This window comes from Notothenia rossii, assembly GCF_949606895.1.
Source record: "Notothenia rossii genome assembly, chromosome: 1".
In the NCBI taxonomy this organism is placed as follows: Eukaryota; Metazoa; Chordata; class Actinopteri; order Perciformes; family Nototheniidae; genus Notothenia; species Notothenia rossii.
Window position 1 is genome coordinate 96,165,582 of NC_136912.1, and position 20,000 is coordinate 96,185,581.

The 20,000-nt window shown below is 42.4% G+C and overlaps 1 protein-coding gene across 1 annotated transcript in view; it reads right to left on the minus strand.

Moving 5' to 3' along the window:
• Positions 1-20,000, minus strand: part of anapc4 (anaphase promoting complex subunit 4) — a 30,471-nt gene that overhangs the window by 10,138 nt on the left and 333 nt on the right. Inside the window, exons 2-21 of the mRNA XM_079676598.1 lie at positions 18,374-18,489; positions 18,096-18,201; positions 16,512-16,644; positions 13,299-13,373; positions 13,184-13,210; positions 11,887-11,931; positions 9,855-9,939; positions 9,640-9,747; positions 7,996-8,166; positions 6,598-6,662; positions 6,465-6,507; positions 6,302-6,378; positions 6,061-6,161; positions 4,647-4,698; positions 4,496-4,551; positions 4,359-4,405; positions 4,220-4,276; positions 4,084-4,140; positions 2,977-3,070; positions 2,050-2,147 (exon numbers count right to left, since the gene is read on the minus strand). Coding sequence (XP_079532724.1) covers positions 2,050-2,147; positions 2,977-3,070; positions 4,084-4,140; positions 4,220-4,276; positions 4,359-4,405; positions 4,496-4,551; positions 4,647-4,698; positions 6,061-6,161; positions 6,302-6,378; positions 6,465-6,507; positions 6,598-6,662; positions 7,996-8,166; positions 9,640-9,747; positions 9,855-9,939; positions 11,887-11,931; positions 13,184-13,210; positions 13,299-13,373; positions 16,512-16,644; positions 18,096-18,201; positions 18,374-18,481 — 1,605 coding nt within the window. The 5' untranslated portion in view covers positions 18,482-18,489. The remainder of the gene's footprint in view (positions 1-2,049; positions 2,148-2,976; positions 3,071-4,083; positions 4,141-4,219; positions 4,277-4,358; positions 4,406-4,495; positions 4,552-4,646; positions 4,699-6,060; positions 6,162-6,301; positions 6,379-6,464; positions 6,508-6,597; positions 6,663-7,995; positions 8,167-9,639; positions 9,748-9,854; positions 9,940-11,886; positions 11,932-13,183; positions 13,211-13,298; positions 13,374-16,511; positions 16,645-18,095; positions 18,202-18,373; positions 18,490-20,000) is intronic.

The following is a 20,000-nucleotide window of genomic DNA, read 5'->3' on the forward strand; positions in this document are numbered from 1 at the left end:
AGAAACAAGCAACATGTTCAATAAGAGCACAAGTGAACACATGTGTTGTGTACAAAGCATGTTTAATGATCTGTCATTAACCAAAGCAGCAAACACAACATCTATATATACAATATATATTCTGTGGATACAGTACCTTCAAAGTGTTGCAAGAAAGTTCCTATTCTCAAATCCGTCCATATGAAAGATTATAAATGCAGTCAAAGGAATAGAAATACTAACAGGGGCGGACCGTACTGAAGTGGGCCGGCCGGTAACAGTCACTAGCACCACCCCCCCCCCCCCCCCCCGTCGACAATTTACTAGCGGTATTTCCTTGCGGTACCGAAGTGGGCTGGTCGAGAGTCCCGGGCTGATTTGTAGTTCCAGTCCGCCCCTGAATACTAAGCTGGAGGATGGGGGGGGGGGGTCATCTGAGGAATAGCTCTGGGGACTTTCATTGTGCGTTTATATCAAAGTACTCTGAAGACATTGAAGCCGTATGATTGTAGAAAAGGACAGAAGCTCTCCTTGTTGCCAGGCAGGGTAACACATACCAGGGCACACTACGTGGTGCAAACGTAAACACAGGTAAAGAAAACAATTCAAGCTATTATACGTTAAGATTGAACCCCCCCCCCCGGACCAACCTCAAGTGCTGGGGCGACAGAGCCGTCTCAATTGCTGCACCCACCCTCTGGAACTCACTCCCCCAATCCATCAGAGACTCTTCCTCCCTCACCGCATTCAAAACATCACTCAAAACCCACCTGGTCAGCACTGCATTCAACCACTGACCCCCCCCCCCCCTTTTTATTCTCTGTCAAAGCGTCTTTTGCGGCTTTCACACCAGAGCGGGAGCTTTTCTGGTTCAGCTCCGGTTTCCCTTTTCTGCTCCCGCTCTGTTCACACCGCCCAGAGCCCGACTGGTCACCGCTCACATCGCTGACTTGCTCCCCAACGGCGCTCACAACAACAACGGGGGACTGCGTGGGGTCGATGATCGTGTTGCTTTTAAAGCAAAGCCAGATTAAACTAAATAACGACTTCTCCAATCTTATACTTTTCAACCTGTGCAGCCCATGTATTGATTCCATCCGATAGCTGCTACAATAAAAAACAAAACGTCAGCCTCTCTCCACGATGATCAATAACAGCTAACGATGGTCAGAGTAAGGAACGAATAAACAGAATCACACGGAGCCTGGTTAGTGCTGCCTGACTTTAGAAAGTGTGTTTCTTTTATAAGTGTGTGGTTGGTTCTAGTCACGTTGCTCAGCACTGCTTGTAGGCAGGCATGACGAGACCCTCAGTCGACCCATGTTCAGGGGAGGTGGGTTTAGTTTCCTGCACGCCTCGGCATAAGCGACGCCGCCTCTTAGCTCCGAAGCTCTTGCCTCTAGACCGACAATTTTTTGGAGCTGGAAGTGAACCGGATTCCGGAGCTAAGAGGCGGCACCGCTGCGGTGTGAACAGGAAAAACCGGTGCTCCGAGCCGGAGCCGGAGCTTAAAACGCGTTGGTGTGAAAGGGGCATTTGAGTGTCTTGAAAAGCGCTACACAAGTCTCATGTGTTATTATTATTATATGAAAATACTTTGAAAACATTAAAGAAACAGTTCGTTGTAATTACATTGATTGACGTCACAGTTGCACCTTATTGGAATTAAAATATGTAAAAATATAGAAAGAAATAATAACACAATATTTTTTGTCTATCAAATGTAGTATGTTCTCATGATTGATGTGTTTCCTCTGACAGTCCCCCCCCCCCTCTTCACGGTCCACTGTATATGTTCTACTTTGAATTCTGCTTTAATTCTATTTTGAGATGTTTCAATTCTAGTGTTGTGAAGTTATCGGCAATGCCTTGTTGTGTTGTGTTTCCTGCTGCTGCGACGCAAACATTTATCAAAGTGGGATCCATAAAGTAGCTCTAACCTGATCTTATACTCATATTACATATTGTTCTACCTACAAAGAGTCTAATAAGCAGTCCTAGGCGCCTGACGTGTGTATTTGTGCTGCTGAAGAGGAAGAGGAGGAGGAAGAGGAAGAGGAGGAGACTCACTGCAGGTTTCTGGAGACACTGCTCGATGACGCCCTCCATCATCCTCTTAACGAAGTGCAGAGACTTCTGAGGGAACGAGGGGAACAGCAGGGGGCTCTCTGCAGGAACAGGCACGCATTTAGGGAGTTAGTTAATGGGGAATGCTGCCTTTTTAAATAGCTTTAGGAAACATTAAACTCACAGGTCGCTCTTTAAATACATCTTTTTCTTATTGCCACCCCCAGCATGCATGACGGGAACTTATGCATATTTGGTCATGTAGTTAAAGGTGGGGTAGGTAAGTTTGAGAAACCGGCTCGAGATACACTTTTTGTTATCTTCCATGGAATGCTCCTAACATCCCGATAGCAATGAATATCTGAAGAGCTTTGACACAAAATCCATAATAAATATCATCAGTGGAAGCCGTGGTTCTGTAAAAAGCCCGACCAATCATCTGAGCCGGCTAAAGTAACTGGATGGCCTACCTGCCTGTCAGCCTTCCATCTGTGCACAAACTCATCTCTGCCCTCATTGGTCATGTGCGCGTTCGAGTGTGTTGGAGGAGGGGCTCTGTGAGGAAGGGGCAGATTTGTTCCGGCTGTGTACTTTCAAATTCTAGCCACTCGAGCCGGTTTCTCCAAAATTACCTACCCCACATTTAAGGAGTAAATTGATCGAAGATATTGCATAGCATCAAATGAGAAAAAAACAATGAGTCATTAAAACAGGGGACGATGTGTCGCCACTTCTTAAGAAGAATAAAGTATATTTTTCTAGATGCATCGAGGAGCACATGGGGGGCTTTGCTGGCACCCCCAAAATGGTTTTAAAGTGAAACCACATCTCAAACTGACTGATCGACTGGTCCACCATGTCCCCCTCGTTCACACATTAATCACTGATCATGCTGCTAATGAATAACTTCTAGAGCTGAGTGGGTCTCACCCTTCAGGTGGGCGCTCTCCTGCAGGAACCTCAGCCATTGGTTCCCCTTGGTGTTGGGGGGGGAAACCAAGTCCTCGTCCTCATCCTTCAGATACTGCACAGGGAGACATGTTGTTACACAGCAGCTTTAAGGTCTCCTATTAAACTATTTTTAGGAATATATTATAGGTCTCAGAAATATATAAAAACGAATTGTCTCTGAAGTGTTTTGCTCCAAACCCCAAACAGATCATTATAGCCTCACCCCCCTCTCTTCCAGCTGTTACTAAAGAGCTGACTCTGGGCCAGTAGCTGCCGTGATGAAACTCCACATCCTGTTCCAAACCACATCAAGGATCCTCTCTGAAACAGGAAGGAGCTCAAACTCTTTCTCTCTCTCAGGTTTACCACAAGGTGACTTCCTTTTGATTTCCTGCTTCTTCACACAGACTCTCTCCAGTACAGGTTAGCTCTGAGTGTTAGCATGCTAATGCAAACACAGAGCATATTACTTCCAGAACACGTCTCATTGTTTCTGACAGCAACCTTTCTGATTGGCCCGTGGGTGTAAAGCCCGCCCACATTTTAGTAATGTGGTCATGACGCAGCAAATCTGGATCAGCTCCGTTGTTCCCCGTTTTTAGAGATGTGGGTACGGAGGAGAAGAGAGAGGGGTTTATTTCCTGATACTTTGAGAGTCTCCTGAGACACCGGGGACACACCGGGGACACATGGTGATGTAGAGAAGACATCACTATGTGAGTCTCCTGAGACACAGGGACACATGGTGATGTAGAGAAGACATCACTATGTGAGTCTCCTGACACACCGGGGACACATGGTGATGTAGAGAAGACATCACTATGTGAGTCTCCTGACACACCGGGGACACATGGTGATGTAGAGAAGACATCACTATGTGAGTCTCCTGACACACCGGGGACACATGGTGATGTAGAGAAGACATCACTTTGAGAGTCTCCTGGCACACCGGAGACACACCGGGGACTCACCGGGGACACACCGGAGACACACCGGGGACACATGGTGATGTAGAGAAGACATCAGAAAGTGCATTTTGCATGACAGGTGACCTTTAAAGCTACTCAACACACACAGAACTCCTACCTGGCCCACTCGCTCCACGTTAAAGTATTTCCCTTTGCGATCAAACAGCTCTTCGTTCTGTTGAAGCAGAGACAAGTTAAAATCACTTTAAAGAGATGTTTTAATTTCCACCACGGTGACGTCATGCTGAGCTCACCTCACTGAAGTGCTCCGACAGGAAGTCAGCCACGAAGGCAATGTCCTTCTGGGTCATCTACGAGGAATAAAACGCGTTATAATGATTTATTTATCACTTATGAAATCACATCTGTGTCTCAGCGGCTCTGATGACTCACCTTGTTGAGCTCTGGAGGAACGTGCTCCTCACACATCCTCAGCATGGCTGCAGAATCAATCAATACAACCTTATTTATAATTAATGTCTGTATATCAGGATCAGTAACTTGTGCACGACGGTCACTTTTATTCTTACCGACATACAACCAGCGGAAAAAGGCTTTAAAGTTCTTCATGCTCTTGTCTATCACCCTGAGAGTTGGAGTAAAGGCAGAGATGATATTTACATAATAACATGCTTATGGTTTGAGAAGACGGGTAATAAGAACAGTAATGGATGAACTCACTGCAGGAGTTCGTTTGCTTTCAGAGAAAATGAGCCCACAGCTGTGATCGCACCTGAGAATAGAAACACACGTGGTGTTTAAAACATTTAAATTCTAGAAAAAACACATTTCCAGGATAAAAATTCCAAAATGTACAATAAAAAATAAATAAAAAATTAGGAAATAAATATTGAAAATTCACATTTTAAAGTTATAGATACGTTGGAAAAAAAATGCTCAAATGTTGTAGGAAAGAAATTAAATTGTCTCTGATATTATAAAGTTAAACATTTAATAAAAAATATATATTTAAAAAAATATTATAAATAAGAAAATTGTTAGAAAAAAAATCTGAAATACATTTTTTTTCGTAAAATTGTTCAAAGATTGAAAAGAAAAAAATCCCACATTTTGGAGAAAAAAGTGTAATATTATCTGAGATTTTAAATATTACAGACTTTCTGAGATTAAAGTCGCAAATTTATACGAAAAAAAAGTCTAGATTTATAAAATTGTACTTTTCTGGGAAATACATTACGAGGAAAAAAATACTTAGACAAAAATTGACTTTTGGACAAAAAAACTCCAAAATTAAGAGAAAAAAAATTGGGTACCACTTTACAATAAGACTACCCGTATAAAGGGTTTACGAGTAGTTTGTAATTCATTTATTAATTAGGTTGTGAACACTTTATAAATCATTAATACGCTTTTATAAGACATGAGATGAACAGGGCAACTGTGACCGGTTGCTTGCCAAATAGTGAGCCCACATGTATCTGTGCTGCTAAGCCTTATATTGGCTACCTAACTTACTTCGTCTCCTTCATCAGCCAGCATCCTCGGTATCTGTTGCGCACTGAGTTGATTCTCGCTAAGTAGCCAATATAAAGCTTAGTCATCTTGCCAAATAGTGAGCCTGTGTTGATGAAGACGAAGTAAGCTAAGTAGCCAATATAAGGCTTAGTCATCTTGCCAAATAGTGAGCCTGTGTCGATGAAGACGAAATAAGCTAAGTAGCCAATATAAGGCTTAGTCATCTTGCCAAATAGTGAGCCTGTGTTGATGAAGAAGACGAAGTAGGCTAAGTAGCCAATATAAGGCTTAGTCATCTTGCCAAATAGTGAGCCTGTGTCGATGAAGAAGACTATGTTAGAACTGGTTCTTAATGATTAATAAACCTAATTTATAACCTAATTATAGACCCTTTATGAACCCTTTATAGTCTTATTGTAAAGTGGTACCCTAAATTGTAATATTCAAAGGAAATCACAAATATGCAAGAAAAACACAACTCTATGAGATTAAAGTCGATAAATAATTGAGAAAACCACTCAAATATGTGTTTTGTATCTCTGGGAGACACATGGCTTTAGATTAGGATCAAACATCGATTAGTGAATATTTTAGAGAATGAACGGAGGAGTGTTTGAACCTTCCAGCGCTACAGCGTCCAGACCGAGGGGCTCGAACTTCTGCTTCCACAGAGACATGCCCCTCACCTCACTCAGGTGGTACAGCAGAGCCTCAGAGCCACTGCAGGGGGGGGGGGGGGGGACACACATCAGGTCTACAATGTGTGTTTAACAATAAAGTGTGTGTCCTTTGGAATCCATTAGAAGCACAACTTGGCATCAGAGCATATTTTAAGGTGAGATGGGGTAACGTGCAGGTACCTCTGCAGGTGGCTGATCACCAGCTTCTGGATGCTGGAGTACGACGACTCGATGGACTGACCCAGCTTCTTCAGACCCTGAGAGGAAACAGACAAACATCAGAGAGGTTTCCAGTTAGTAATATCATCTGTCCTGCTTATTAATAAAGTTGAAACACCCTCACCTTCACCGTCAGCTGGTTCATCAGCAGAGCCTGGAGCTCAGGGCTGAGGGAGCAGGGACACAATACATAACATTACATCTTTCCTACAGACAAATAAGCAACAACACACGTTACCATAGAAACCTTTCCTCACCTTGACTGTCCCCACAGCAGCAGCTCCAGGAACTCGTCCTGAACCTGAGTGCTCGTGTTCTTCTCCTGCAAACAGAAAGAAGATTTTATCCTTTTAGCAAACTCAGAAAACTTAAACGTGTTAATATGTGTTATCGTGCCAGATACTTTCGATTTAGTCTTAGGACAAAAATGCTTAGACATTTTAACACAATGTTAGTCTTTGTTTTACTTCGTAGCTTCAGTCCGAACATGTTAAGATGTCAAGACATATTTCTCTTATTACCTTACAAAAAAACTCAGGTGAATGCTTTGAAAGGCTGGTCGTTAGAGAAGAGCCGCCCGGATGAAGCACCGCCGTACATTCAAAGATAATCCACTACCCTGATCCACAGATCTTTATACGTTGGAGTAACACAGCATCAGGGCCAGTGTTCATTTCGTCAACGAAAACTATGACGAAAAATGCTCGTCTACGACCTTTTTGACATGACTAAGACGAGACGATGACGAGCTAAAAATAGATTCTTGATAACGAAAAGTATGACGAAATGTATATTTAGTTTTCGTTGACGAGACGGGACTAAGGTGTTAATGGTGGACTAACGGACATTCAAAATGCAGCATATTTTCCCCCAAGTGTTCGTCTTGTCTGTCAAAATGCATCTTACGTTTCTAACTTGCAATATTATTATTTCCGCTCTCTTCACTCCAGAAGAGCGATCTCCCTGTGTCTCTCTGTGTGCGGGGGGCGGGGCCTAACAGACATGCTGCAGCGGACACAGAGATCTGCCTGGGACGGAGCGTTCAGAGAGTATAGACACACATTTTGACTCAAATTTGACTAAAACGTTTTGAGTTTTCGTCGACTAAAACTAGACTAAAACTACGAAGGATAGGAATGACTCAAATGTGACTAAAACTAATAACCATTTTCGTCTAAAGACTAAGACTAAATCAAAAACAGCTGCCAGAATTAACACTGAGCCACACGTAGAGTATCTTCTGTGTTTGTTACGTCACATGTTTTGAGTCCCTATAGGTGGTGGGCGTGTCTATTGGATTTGTGTGGTGACGTTTGAGGTTATATCCGGTTGCTCTTACCCGCGCACTTTGTCATAGATGGAGGGGAAGGACCATTTGTGTTGACCGAATACGAAACCACATACTGGAGATGGACTAGAAGGAATTGTATGTTTGCTTGTTTCGTTTGCTAATAAAAGGTCAAACGCGTATCAGTGGAAAGACGGGTTTCTTGCGCGTCAGACAATGATTTTCTCTTGTTCAGTCCCTCGCTGCACTTTCTTTGGACTACAGCCGCAACAAACTACATTTAACACGATTGCATGTTGATCACAGCTTTGGTCTTAATCATGGAGACAAACACGTTTTCATCAGCGATTGAATGCGTGTCTCTGACCTGGACGAACTTGGTGAGCCGCAGGTCCATCTGCAGCAGGATGTCCTCCCAGGCCTCACACATGCAGGTGAGGGACAGGTGCAGGTACTGAAGGAGAGTCGAGATGTGGGTGAACTTACGAGACATCCGGGTCACCTCCGGGAGGCAGGAGGAGAGGAGGCAAGTGTCCAACTGTAGGAGGGAGGAGAGAGGAGGTTAATATCAGAGAGGAGGAGGCAGGAGGAGAAGAGACAAGTGTCCAACTGTGGGAGGCAGGAGGGAGGAGACAGGAGGTTAATATCAGAGAGGAGGAGAGGAGACAAGTGTCCAACTGTGGGAGGGAGGAGAGAGGAGGTTAATATCAGAGAGGAGGAGGCAGGAGGAGAGGAGACAAGTGTCCAACTGTAGGAGGGAGGAGAGAGGAGGTTCATATCAGAGGAGGAGGCAAGAGGAGAGAAGGCAAGTGTCCAACTGTAGGAGGGAGGAGACAGGAGACAGGAGGTTCATATCAGAGAGGAGGAGAGGAAACAAGTGTCCAACTGTGGGAGGAGACAGGAGGTTAATATCAGAGAGGAGGAGACAAGTGTCCAACTGTGGGAGGGAGGAGGGAGGAGGATATATCAGAGAGGAGGAGAGGAAACAAGTGTCCAACTGTGGGAGGAGACAGGAGGTTAATATCAGAGAGGAGGAGACAAGTGTCCAACTCTGGGAGGGAGGAGGGAGGAGGATATATCAGAGAGGAGGAGAGGAAACAAGTGTCCAACTGTGGGAGGAGACAGGAGGTTAATATCAGAGAGGAGGAGACAAGTGTCCAACTGTGGGAGGGAGGAGGGAGGAGGAGAGGAGGTTATATCAGAGAGGAGGAGAGGAGACAGGAGGAGAGGAGACAAGTGTCCAACTGTGGGAGGAGACAGGAGGTTAATATCAGAGAGGAGGAGAGGAGACAAGTGTCCATGTGTGGGAGGACAGAGGAGACAGGAGGATGTTATATCAGAGAGGAGGAGAGAGCAGACAAGATAAGTGTCCTACTGTGGGAGGAGGAGACAGGAGGTTAATATCAGAGAGGAGACAGGAGGAGAGGAGACAAGTGTCCAACAATGGGAGGAGGAGAGAGGAGACAGGAGGTTAATATCAGAGAAGAGACAGGAGGAGAGGAGACAAGTGTCCAACTGTGGGAGACAGGAGAAGGTTATATCAAAGCGAGGAGAGAGGAGAACAGAGGAGACGAGATGAGGAGGTAATAATCAGAGTTAAAGGAGACAGGAGGAGGTTATATCAGAGAGGAGGAGAGAGGAGACGAGATAAGTGTCCTACTGTGGGAGGAGGAGACAGGAGGTTAATATCAGAGAGGAGACAGGAGGAGAGGAGACAAGTGTCCAACAATGGGAGGAGGAGAGAGGAGACAGGAGGTTAATATCAGAGAAGAGACAGGAGGAGAGGAGACAAGTGTCCAACTGTGGGAGACAGGAGAAGGTTATATCAAAGCGAGGAGAGAGGAAAACAGAGGAGACGAGATGAGGAGGTAATAATCAGAGTTAAAGGAGACAGGAGGAGGTTATATCAGAGAGGAGGAGAGAGGAGACGAGATAAGTGTCCTACTGTGGGAGGAGGAGAGAGTTAAAGGAGACAGGGGGAGATGAAGGAGGTATAAGAAGTGGTGCTCACCTGCAGGTAGCAGATCTGAAGCTGGTCGTCAGCAGATTTGACCTCTGTGATGACGGAGAGAGACTTCAGGTCTCCAGAGAGACTGAGGCTGCGGCAGCTTCCTGACACCTGAGGAGAAAGAACTTAACATCTTGAAGACCATGAGCAGTTCCAACTCAGCCTTCAAAACAGGAGACGATTCAACTCTTTCAAATGTTTTGGTGAACGCCTCTTACCCCGGTCAGAGTGGCGATCTTGTACATCCCGTACGCAAACAGCTCCACGAAGCCAGAGTCTCCTCCGAGGACGAGGACGTTCAGCCTGCATGCACACAAGCACTAACATCACAATGTAGTGGCTTCAACGTTTCTAGAGACACTTCCAACACACGGTGTGATTTCAACGCACAGGTCATCCAGAACCATCATCCATTTCACCATCCCTCCTTCTCAGTGTGTCTGTGGGTGAACTGCTTACCCCCGTCTAAAGCCAACCCCTTCCCAATAAACAGACATAATGTCCCAGATCAAATGCACGCTAAAGGGTCTTTTTCTAATTCTAAACGTATTTAGAGAGTCCGATAAAACCCAAAAAGGACGTATTTAGAGAGTCTGAAAAACCCCAAAAAGGACGTATTTAGAGAGTCCGAAAAACCCCAAAAAGGACGTATTTAGAGAGTCTGAAAAACCCCAAAAAGGACGTATTTAGAGAGTCCGAAAAACCCCAAAAAGGACGTATTTAGAGAGTCTGAAAAACCCCAAAAAGGACGTATTTAGAGAGTCCGAAAAACCCCAAAAAGGACGTATTTAGAGAGTCCGAAAAAACCCAAAAAGGACGTATTTAGAGAGTCCGATAAAAACAAAAAAGGACGTATTTAGAGAGTCCGAAAAACCCCAAAAAGGACGTATTTAGAGAGTCCGAAAAAAACAAAAAGGACGTATTTAGAGAGTCCGATAAAAACAAAAAAGTGCGTATTTAGAGAGTCCGAAAAAACAAAAAAGGACGTATTTAGAGAGTCTGGTAAAAACAAAACAGGACGCACAGAGAGTCCAAAAAAAAAAAAAAGTGCGTATTTAGAGAGTCCGATAAAAACCCAAAAAGTGCGTATTTAGAGAGTCCGAAAAAACCCAAAAAAGACGAATTTAGAGAGTCCGAAAAAAACCAAAAAGTGCGTATTTAGAGAGTCCGATAAAAACCCAAAAAGTGCATATTTAGAGAGTCCGAAAAAACCCAAAAAAGACGCATTTAGAGAGTCCGAAAAAACCCAAAAAGTGCGTATTTAGAGAGTCCGAAAAAACCCAAAAAAGACGCATTTAGAGAGTCCGAAAAAACCCAAAAAGGACGTATTTAGAGAGTCCGAAAAAACCCCAAAAGTGCGTATTTAGAGAGTCCGATAAAAACAAAAAAGGACGTATTTAGAGAGTCCGAAAAAAACAAAAAAGTGCGTATTTAGAGAGTCCGATAAAAACAAAAAAGGACGTATTTAGAGAGTCCGATAAAAACAAAAAAGGACGTATTTAGAGAGTCCGATAAAAACAAAAAAGGACGTATTTAGAGTGTCCGAAAAAACCCAAAAAGTGCGTATTTAGAGAGTCCGAAAAAACCCAAAAAGGACGTATTTAGAGAGTCCGATAAAAACAAAAAAGGACGTATTTAGAGAGTCCGATAAAAACAAAAAAGGACGTATTTAGAGTGTCCGAAAAAACCCAAAAAGGACGTATTTAGAGAGTCCGAAAAAAACAAAAAGGACGTATTTAGAGAGTCCGATAAAAACAAAAAAGGACGTATTTAGAGAGTCCGATAAAAACAAAAAAGGACGTATTTAGAGAGTCCGAAAAAACCCAAAAAGTGCGTATTTAGAGAGTCCGATAAAAACAAAAAAGGACGTATTTAGAGAGTCCGAAAAAAACAAAAAAGGACGTATTTAGAGAGTCCGATAAAAACAAAGAAGGACGTATTTAGAGAGTCCGAAAAAAACTAAAAAGGACGTATTTAGAGAGTCCGAAAAAACCCAAAAAGGACGTATTTAGAGAGTCCGAAAAAAACTAAAAAGGACGTATTTAGAGAGTCCGAAAAAAACTAAAAAGGACGTATTTAGAGAGTCCGAAAAAAACAAAAAAACGGTGACAGATAACCCACAAGTAACCAAGACATGTTAAACTATTAAAATAAAATAAACTTATCTAATAGACTCAGTTAAATGGCTCCTAGAATAACAACTTCCTGTTCATCGCATTCCCTGAGAATTAGAAACCAGGCTTCACGTACCTGACTTCTCCCAGGAGGTTCATTATCTCGTCAGACTTCTCCTCGCTGTGTCACAGGAGACAATTACATTAAACAAACAGTGAACAGCTGATATCACAGTATTGATGAATGCTGATATCACAGTATTGATGAATGCTGAAATCAGAGTATTGATGAATGCTGATATCACAGTATTGATGAATGCTGATATCACAGTATTGATGAATGCTGATATCAGAGTATTGATGATGAATGCTGAAATCAGAGTATTGATGATGAATGCTGAAATCAGAGTATTGATGAATGCTGATATCACAGTATTGATGCTGATATCACAGTATTGATGAATGCTGAAATCAGAGTATTGATGAATGCTGATATCACAGTATTGATGAATGCTGATATCAGAGTATTGATGAATGCTGATATCACAGTATTGATGAATGCTGATATCACAGTATTGATGCTGATATCAGAGTATTGATGAATGCTGATATCAGAGTATTGATGCTGATATCAGAGTATTGATGAATGCTGATATCAGAGTATTGATGAATGCTGATATCACAGTATTGATGAATGCTGATATCAGGGTATTGATGAATGCTGATATCAGAGTATTGATGAATGCTGATATCAGAGTATTGATGAATGCTGATATCACAGTATTGATGAATGCTGATATCAGAGTATTGATGAATGCTGATATCAGAGTATTGATGATGAATGCTGAAATCAGAGTATTGATGAATGCTGATATCACAGTATTGATGAATGCTGATATCAGAGTATTGATGAATGCTGATATCACAGTATTGATGAATGCTGATATCAGAGTATTGATGAATGCTGATATCAGAGTATTGATGATGAATGCTGAAATCAGAGTATTGATGAATGCTGATATCACAGTATTGATGAATGCTGAAATCAGAGTATTGATGAATGCTGATATCACAGTATTGATGAATGCTGATATCACAGTATTGATGAATGCTGATATCACAGTATTGATGAATGCTGATATCACAGTATTGATGCTGATATCAGAGTATTGATGAATGCTGATATCAGAGTATTGATGCTGATATCAGAGTATTGATGAATGCTGATATCAGAGTATTGATGAATGCTGATATCACAGTATTGATGAATGCTGATATCAGGGTATTGATGAATGCTGATATCAGAGTATTGATGAATGCTGATATCAGAGTATTGATGAATGCTGATATCAGAGTATTGATGAATGCTGATATCACAGTATTGATGAATGCTGATATCACAGTATTGATGAATGCTTTAACGTGCCCCCCACCTGAAGATCTTTGAGGTGGTGCTGTAACTGTGGAAGATAAAAGTGAGGAAACATGTTATTCACTTTACTCCCGATCACTTCCTGAGGATCTTAGCACAGTTAAATCTTCTCTTACCTCTTGGGGAGTGTCGGTAATTTGGGGAGAAACAGCTTGGATTCATCCTCAGAGTTGTAGAAGGAGCTGAGGGCGCTGAGACATAAGATAAGAGAAGAGAGGGGAGGAGAGGATATGAGAGAGAGAGGAGAGGAGAGAAGAGGAGATAAGATAGGAGACGAGAAGAGAAGGGAGGAGAGGAGATGAGAGAGAGAGAGAGAGGACAGGAGAGGAGAGAAGAGGAGATAAGATAGGAGACGAGAAGAGAAGGGAGGAGAGGAGATGAGATGAGAGAGAGAGAGGAGAGGAGATAAGAGAGGGGAGAAGAGAAGAGAGGAGAGGAGAGAGGAGAGGAGAGAAGAGGAGAGGAGAGAAGAGAGGGGAGGAGAGGATATGAGAGAGAGAGATAGGAGAGGAGAGAAGAGGAGATAAGATAGGAGACGAGAAGAGAAGGGAGGAGAGGAGATGACAGAGAGAGAGGAGAGGAGATGAGAGAGAGAGAGAGGAGAGGAGATAAGAGAGGGGAGAAGAGAAGAGAGGGGAGGAGAGGAGATGAGTGAGAGAGAGGAGAGGAGAGGAGAGGAGAGAGGAGAGGAGAGAAGAGAAGAGGAGAGGGGAGAAGAGAAGAGGAGAGGGGAGGAGAGGAGATGAGAGAGAGAGGAGAGGAGAGGAGAGGAGAGGAGAGGAGAGGAGAGAAGAGAAGAGAAGAGAGGGGAGGAGAGGATATGAGAGAGAGAGAGAGAGGAGAGGATAGAGGAGAGGAGAGAAGAGAAGAGGAGAGGAGAGAAGAGAAGAGAGGGGAGGAGAGGATATGAGAGAGAGAGAGGAGAGGAAAGAGGAGAGAAGATAGGAGAAGAGAAGAGAAGAGAGGAGAGGAGAGGAGATGAGAGAGAGAGAGGAGAGGAGAGAAGAGAAGAGAGAGAGGAGAGGAGATGAGAGAGAGAGGAGATGAGAAGTACTTTATTGATCCCAGTCTGGGACATGTTTGCGTGGCAGCAGCTTAAAAACACAAGGCTTTGAACATTATAGAAATTAAAAGATTAGAAATAAACAATCCAAAATGTAAACATCTCAAACAGAAAGAAAATAGCATTAAAAAAGTAGAAAATATAAATGTTGAAATACAAAATATACAGTTATTATTATTTTGTATTTATTTCAACAAGGACCATGCATACAAATACATTCATCTCAGGTTTGAGCCAATAGCTCATTTCCATCTGAAGTAGGGCTGCACCAGATTTTTCCCTCCTGTGATATATATATATATAACGATATGAAAAACTACAGGAATGGAAGAAAATACTTTTTTTTTTGTCCCATCCTTTCTTGAACTTTAATGCTATTCAGTTTTTTTTTTTTTTAAAGGTCCCATGTCATGGCCATTTCCACTGATCATAATTCCATTGTTCAGGTCTACTAGAATAGATTTATATTGTGCAATTTTCCAAACTCACTTTGGTTTCTCAAACAGCATCTCTGTAAACTACGTGTATTCACTGAATTTCACTCTCTGCCTTTAACGGCTCGTTGTAGCTCCAGTAGCTCCACCCCCCACCCTCTCTGTGAGCACAGTGTGCTCTGATTGGTCGGGACGTTGTGAATCGCTCTGAGCTCCGTGGAGGTGTGGTTTCCTTGTTTAGCGATACACAGCCAAACAAAGCCAAACTCATCCTGAGCACACACAAAGTCACAGCCGGAGTAAAAACAATAAGTGTGGTTTGATATTGAGTAAGAGAAAGGTTGATAAACGCTGTGAGAATGGGTCTGCAGAGAGAATGGGTCTGCAGAGAGAATGGGTCTGAGGAGAGAATGGGTCTGCAGAGAGAATGGGTCTACAGAGAGAATGGGTCTGCAGAGAGAATGGGTCTGCAGAGAGAATGGGTCTGCAGAGAGAATGGGTCTGCAGAGAGAATGGGTCTGCAGAGAGAATTTCCCAACTGTCTGTTATCAGCCTGCAGCCAGGGAGGAGAGATCAGCAGAGCTGCCTGCACTGAGTGTGTGTGTGGATTGGTCAATTTGGACCAATCAGCGGGGGCTTAACGTAACGGCTCCGTGGACGTAACGTAAGGGCTCCACGGATTGGTCCATTTGGAGAATCAAACGGATGATGACGTTTCACCAACGAGGCGTTTTGGGGAGGTATTTTCTGTGTTAGAGTTTTACTCCTACAGGGTGTACTTTGAGGGTTGTGACTCTGCAGACCGTTCACATGCAGAAAAACCTTCATAACACACAAGGGGACGGGTAATAACCGGAAAAGCATGACATGGGACCTTTAAACTATATTCAACCGGATGAAGGATTTTAGTCACGAACGTCTGGATGTGAAGTTATCAGAGCAACAAGCTGAGCCAGCTCGGTTAGCAGCGCCGAACTGGAGAAACACATGAAACTACTTTATTCAGTGTTTTGACCTTTAACCACCGTTTGCTTTGGAGAGGAGGAAAAAACATCTGCAGATAATCCGGCTTCCGGTAAAAAACATCTGAACGTCTGAATCTTGAGTTACTGAAGACGGAAGGTAAGCTAATAATAGTAGCTCGGCCCTGTAAAGTGAAGTTGTGTGCTTTCGCTGCCCTGAGGTTTGGTCGCACAGTGATGATACTTATACCAATGGAATCCGTGGAATCTCAGCTTTCATCTGATATCTAGTTTGTGCAGATTAAATGAAGTATAAAATATCTCTACCGTGAGTTCTGTGCGAAGTGCGTTAGCATTTTTTCGCTTAGTGCTGATTCAGAAGCTTGTTACCCTTATGTTTCGTTCAGCTAAAAATGGTTAATATTTTCAGTCAGCTGAGTTTCTTCCCGTTAAGTGGGTATGACACATTCATAGTTTGTTAAATGTTAAGAAGCCCTCGGACGCTGTTTCGTGCAATATTGTTGTGTTTGCCCCTACCGGCGGGGGCGATCGGGCTTAAGCCGCGTGAGTTTTCCTTTTGTAGCAAGCAGCAAAATAATTGTAACATGACGTGTTTGAGTTCATTTGCCTACTTCATATTGCACGTCCTGCGATGTGACTATCGCGCATGCGCATATCGCGATTATCGTCACAACACGATATATCGTGCAGCCTTAATCTGCAGTTAACTAAATATAAAGCAGGATATTATACATTAAGTGCGTAATTAATGGAATATTAAATTGAATATAAATACATTATTTATCAAAAATAAAAATATTTAATCTTCGAAATCAGGCCTTTATTTATTATGAATGTTTATGCGTGTACCTGCTCTCCTCCGTCACCTCCATCCAGTGCATGCAGGTCACAGAGTTCTGCATGGGGAACACGTGGAGGATCTCTGCCTTCTCCACGCCGCACAGGACCACCTGCTGGGTGTCTTTCAGGTGGAAGGCCAGGACTGTGGAGGAACGAGAGAATTAAGGTTTAATATCTTCATTTCCAGATCAACAAGGAGGCGAAGGAGGAGCTGTCATCATAATAAAGGCCTCAACAAGTAAAGTAATACATGCAGAAATAAAAGCATCAATGTGCATGGTCACTTGGAAATAAATACATATGCACAGGAAAAGACAATTAAATGCAACTTTATATATTTATTTTTATAATAATACATGATTCAGAAAATAATAATTGAAAATGTATAAAATATTCAAATAAATTAATACAAAAATGTGTTGATTTTCAATTCAATCAAAACATTTTAGTTAATTATTTTCCTATTTATGTGCATTTAAATTGTTTCAGATTAACTTGCAGAATAATTAGAAAAAGGAGTATTAATGTACAAATGTTTTTTTATCAAAATTATTTTTATTTATTTATTAATAATAAATTATATTTATATAGCGCTTTTCAGGAACTCAAAGACGCTTTCGGAATCGCGAAGATCTTGGGGGAGGGAATTCCAGAGCCTAGGAGCTGCCACTGAAAAGGCTCTGTCCCCAAAGCTGCAGAGTGTGGATGAGGGAATGGATAGGAGTCCGGCTGCGGTGGATCTGAGGGCCCGTGGACCAGAACTGTAGTTGATACGATGGGAGACAGGAAGCCAGTGGAGGTCTTTGAGGACTGGGCTGATGTGATGCTTGGTATGTGTGAGGAGACGTGCAGCTGCATTTTGAACCCGTTGGAGTCTGTAGTGCTGATGCCGTAAAGAAGTGAGTTGCAGTAGTCGAGGCGGGAGGAAATGAAGGCATGGATTAGTCGTTCGGCTGCGGGGTGAGAGAGGGGAGGATTTTTGGAATATTGCGGAGGTGGAAAAATGAGGTTTTGAGTGTTTGGCGGATGTGAGGTTCGAGGGAGAGCGTTAGAGCCACAAAGTTATTATTTAGATTCATAATTTGATAAATGATTTAATGATGGAAAATGATTTGTGTTGCCGTGGTGAATATGTTTTGATGAAGTGATTGTTTAATTTTATATCGTAAATATGATCTGTTTCCGTGTACCTTCTGGTGTGTATTTAAGTGAGGGAATGTAAACAAAGTATAGTTTATATAGGAAAGCATATCGCCGAAATATTGTTTTAGATTTGTTATTTTGAGACTATTTAAGTCAATACTCTTTTGTTAATAAATTTAAAAATGTTGACTGAAAACCTTCGGCTGCTTATTGTTTTGGATTGCGTGTCGTCAACCCCGCTCTATAGTGGCAAAAGGAAAACTTGGATGCCATTACAGAGAGGGTGGGGTCAAAGATTAGGCCGAGGTTGCGTGCCTGATTGGAAGGGGAAACAATGGAGCCATCGATGGTGAGTGATATGTTAGTGACCTTGCTGAGGGTGGATTTGGCAGGTTCATTTTTCTGTAACAAACAACTATAAAACACACATGTATTAATGTCCTGCCTTACTCTTGCCATCAGGTCTCCAGGCGAGCGCAGTGATCTCCTTCCCCGTGAACTCACTGGGGGGTAAACTCCAAACTCTCTGGAAACTGGCCAATCGGTGCAGCAGCAACTGAGGACAACAGAGAGACCATAAAAGATACCAAGGCAAGTGTATTATTATTATTATGTGTATATTTCAACAAGGACCGTGCATACAAATACATTCATCTCAGAAAAGAGATGAATTACACCAGTCATTTAAAAAAGACATGTTTCAGAGATAGATTTATTTCAGATTGTACCTCTCCGGTGGTGTTGGCCAGAGCGATCAGATCTCTCTTTGGAGACCAGGCCATGCACAGCACCGGGTTGGGAAGCTGCTTCTCCCCCACCTGTCTGAAGGCAGGCATGCTGAGGGCTGGGGGCGAGATGAGAAGGGTCAGGACAGAGAGATTCAACTGAGGACATGTGAGAGATGTTCTGCTGGAATACCGTTTTACTATTTTGTGACGTCCAGTTGTGTCCCGCATTGTACATCAACAAAAATGTGTTATATTAAAAGTTTGAGAAATTTTTAAAGCAGAATTAACACATATTTGGTGTTTTTTTAACTACTATTTTGTTGCACTGTAGCCTGCCTCACATGGTGGCATTGTTATAGTCCATGTCAGTAAATAAAGATGCATACAATATACCTGAACAACAACAACAACAACGACGAGATGACCCAAAGAAACACTAAACTACTAAGAGAGAGACATTGAAGAGAAACAGAAGCAAAACAATGTAAAACAGATGCAGAGGCACAATGTATACAAAGAACGGCAAAACAACATAAACTCACACATTTTAAAAGTAAATCAAAGAAGAAACATAAGAGCTACAGAAGGGACACAAAATGTACACTGACATATAACAGTACACTGAAGTACACACAGTACACTGAAGTACACACAGTACACTGAAGTACACACAGTTGACTGAACTACATACAGTTGACTGAAGTATACACAGTACACTGAAGTACACACAGAACACTGAAGTACACACAGAACACTGAAGTACACACAGTTGACTGAATTACATACAGTACACTGAAGTACACATAGTACACTGAAGTACAAACAGAACACTGAAGTACACACAGTAGACTGAAGTACACACAGTACACTGAAGTACACACAGAACACTGAAGTACAAACAGAACACTGAAGTACACACAGTAGACTGAAGTACACACAGTTGACTGAACTACATACAGTACACTGAAGTACACATAGTACACTGAAGTACACACAGTACACTGAAGTACACACAGTACACTGAAGTAGACACAGTAAACTGAAGTACATACAGAACACTGAAGTACACACAGAACACTGAAGTACACACAGTACACTGAAGTAGACACAGCACACTAAAGTACACACAGAACACTGAAGTACACACAGTACACTGAAGTATACACAGTAAACTGAAGTACACACAGAACACTGAAGTACACACAGTACACTGAAGTAGACACAGTACACTGAAGTACACACAGTACACTGAAGTACACACAGTTTACACAGTACACTGAAGAACACAGTACACTGAAGTAAATACAGTACACTGAACTACATACAGTACACTGAAGTACACACAGGATACACAGTACACTGAAGTAAATACAGTACACTGAACTACATACAGTACACTGAAGTACACACAGTATACACAGTACACTGAAGAACACAGTACACTGAAGTAAATACAGTACACTGAACTACATACAGTACACTGAAGTACACACAGTATACACAGTACACTGAAGAACACAGTACACTGAAGTAAATACAGTACACTGAACTACATACAGTACACTGAAGTACACACAGTACACACAGTACACGGAACGGGTTATACATGGAGGAGTCCCTACCAGGT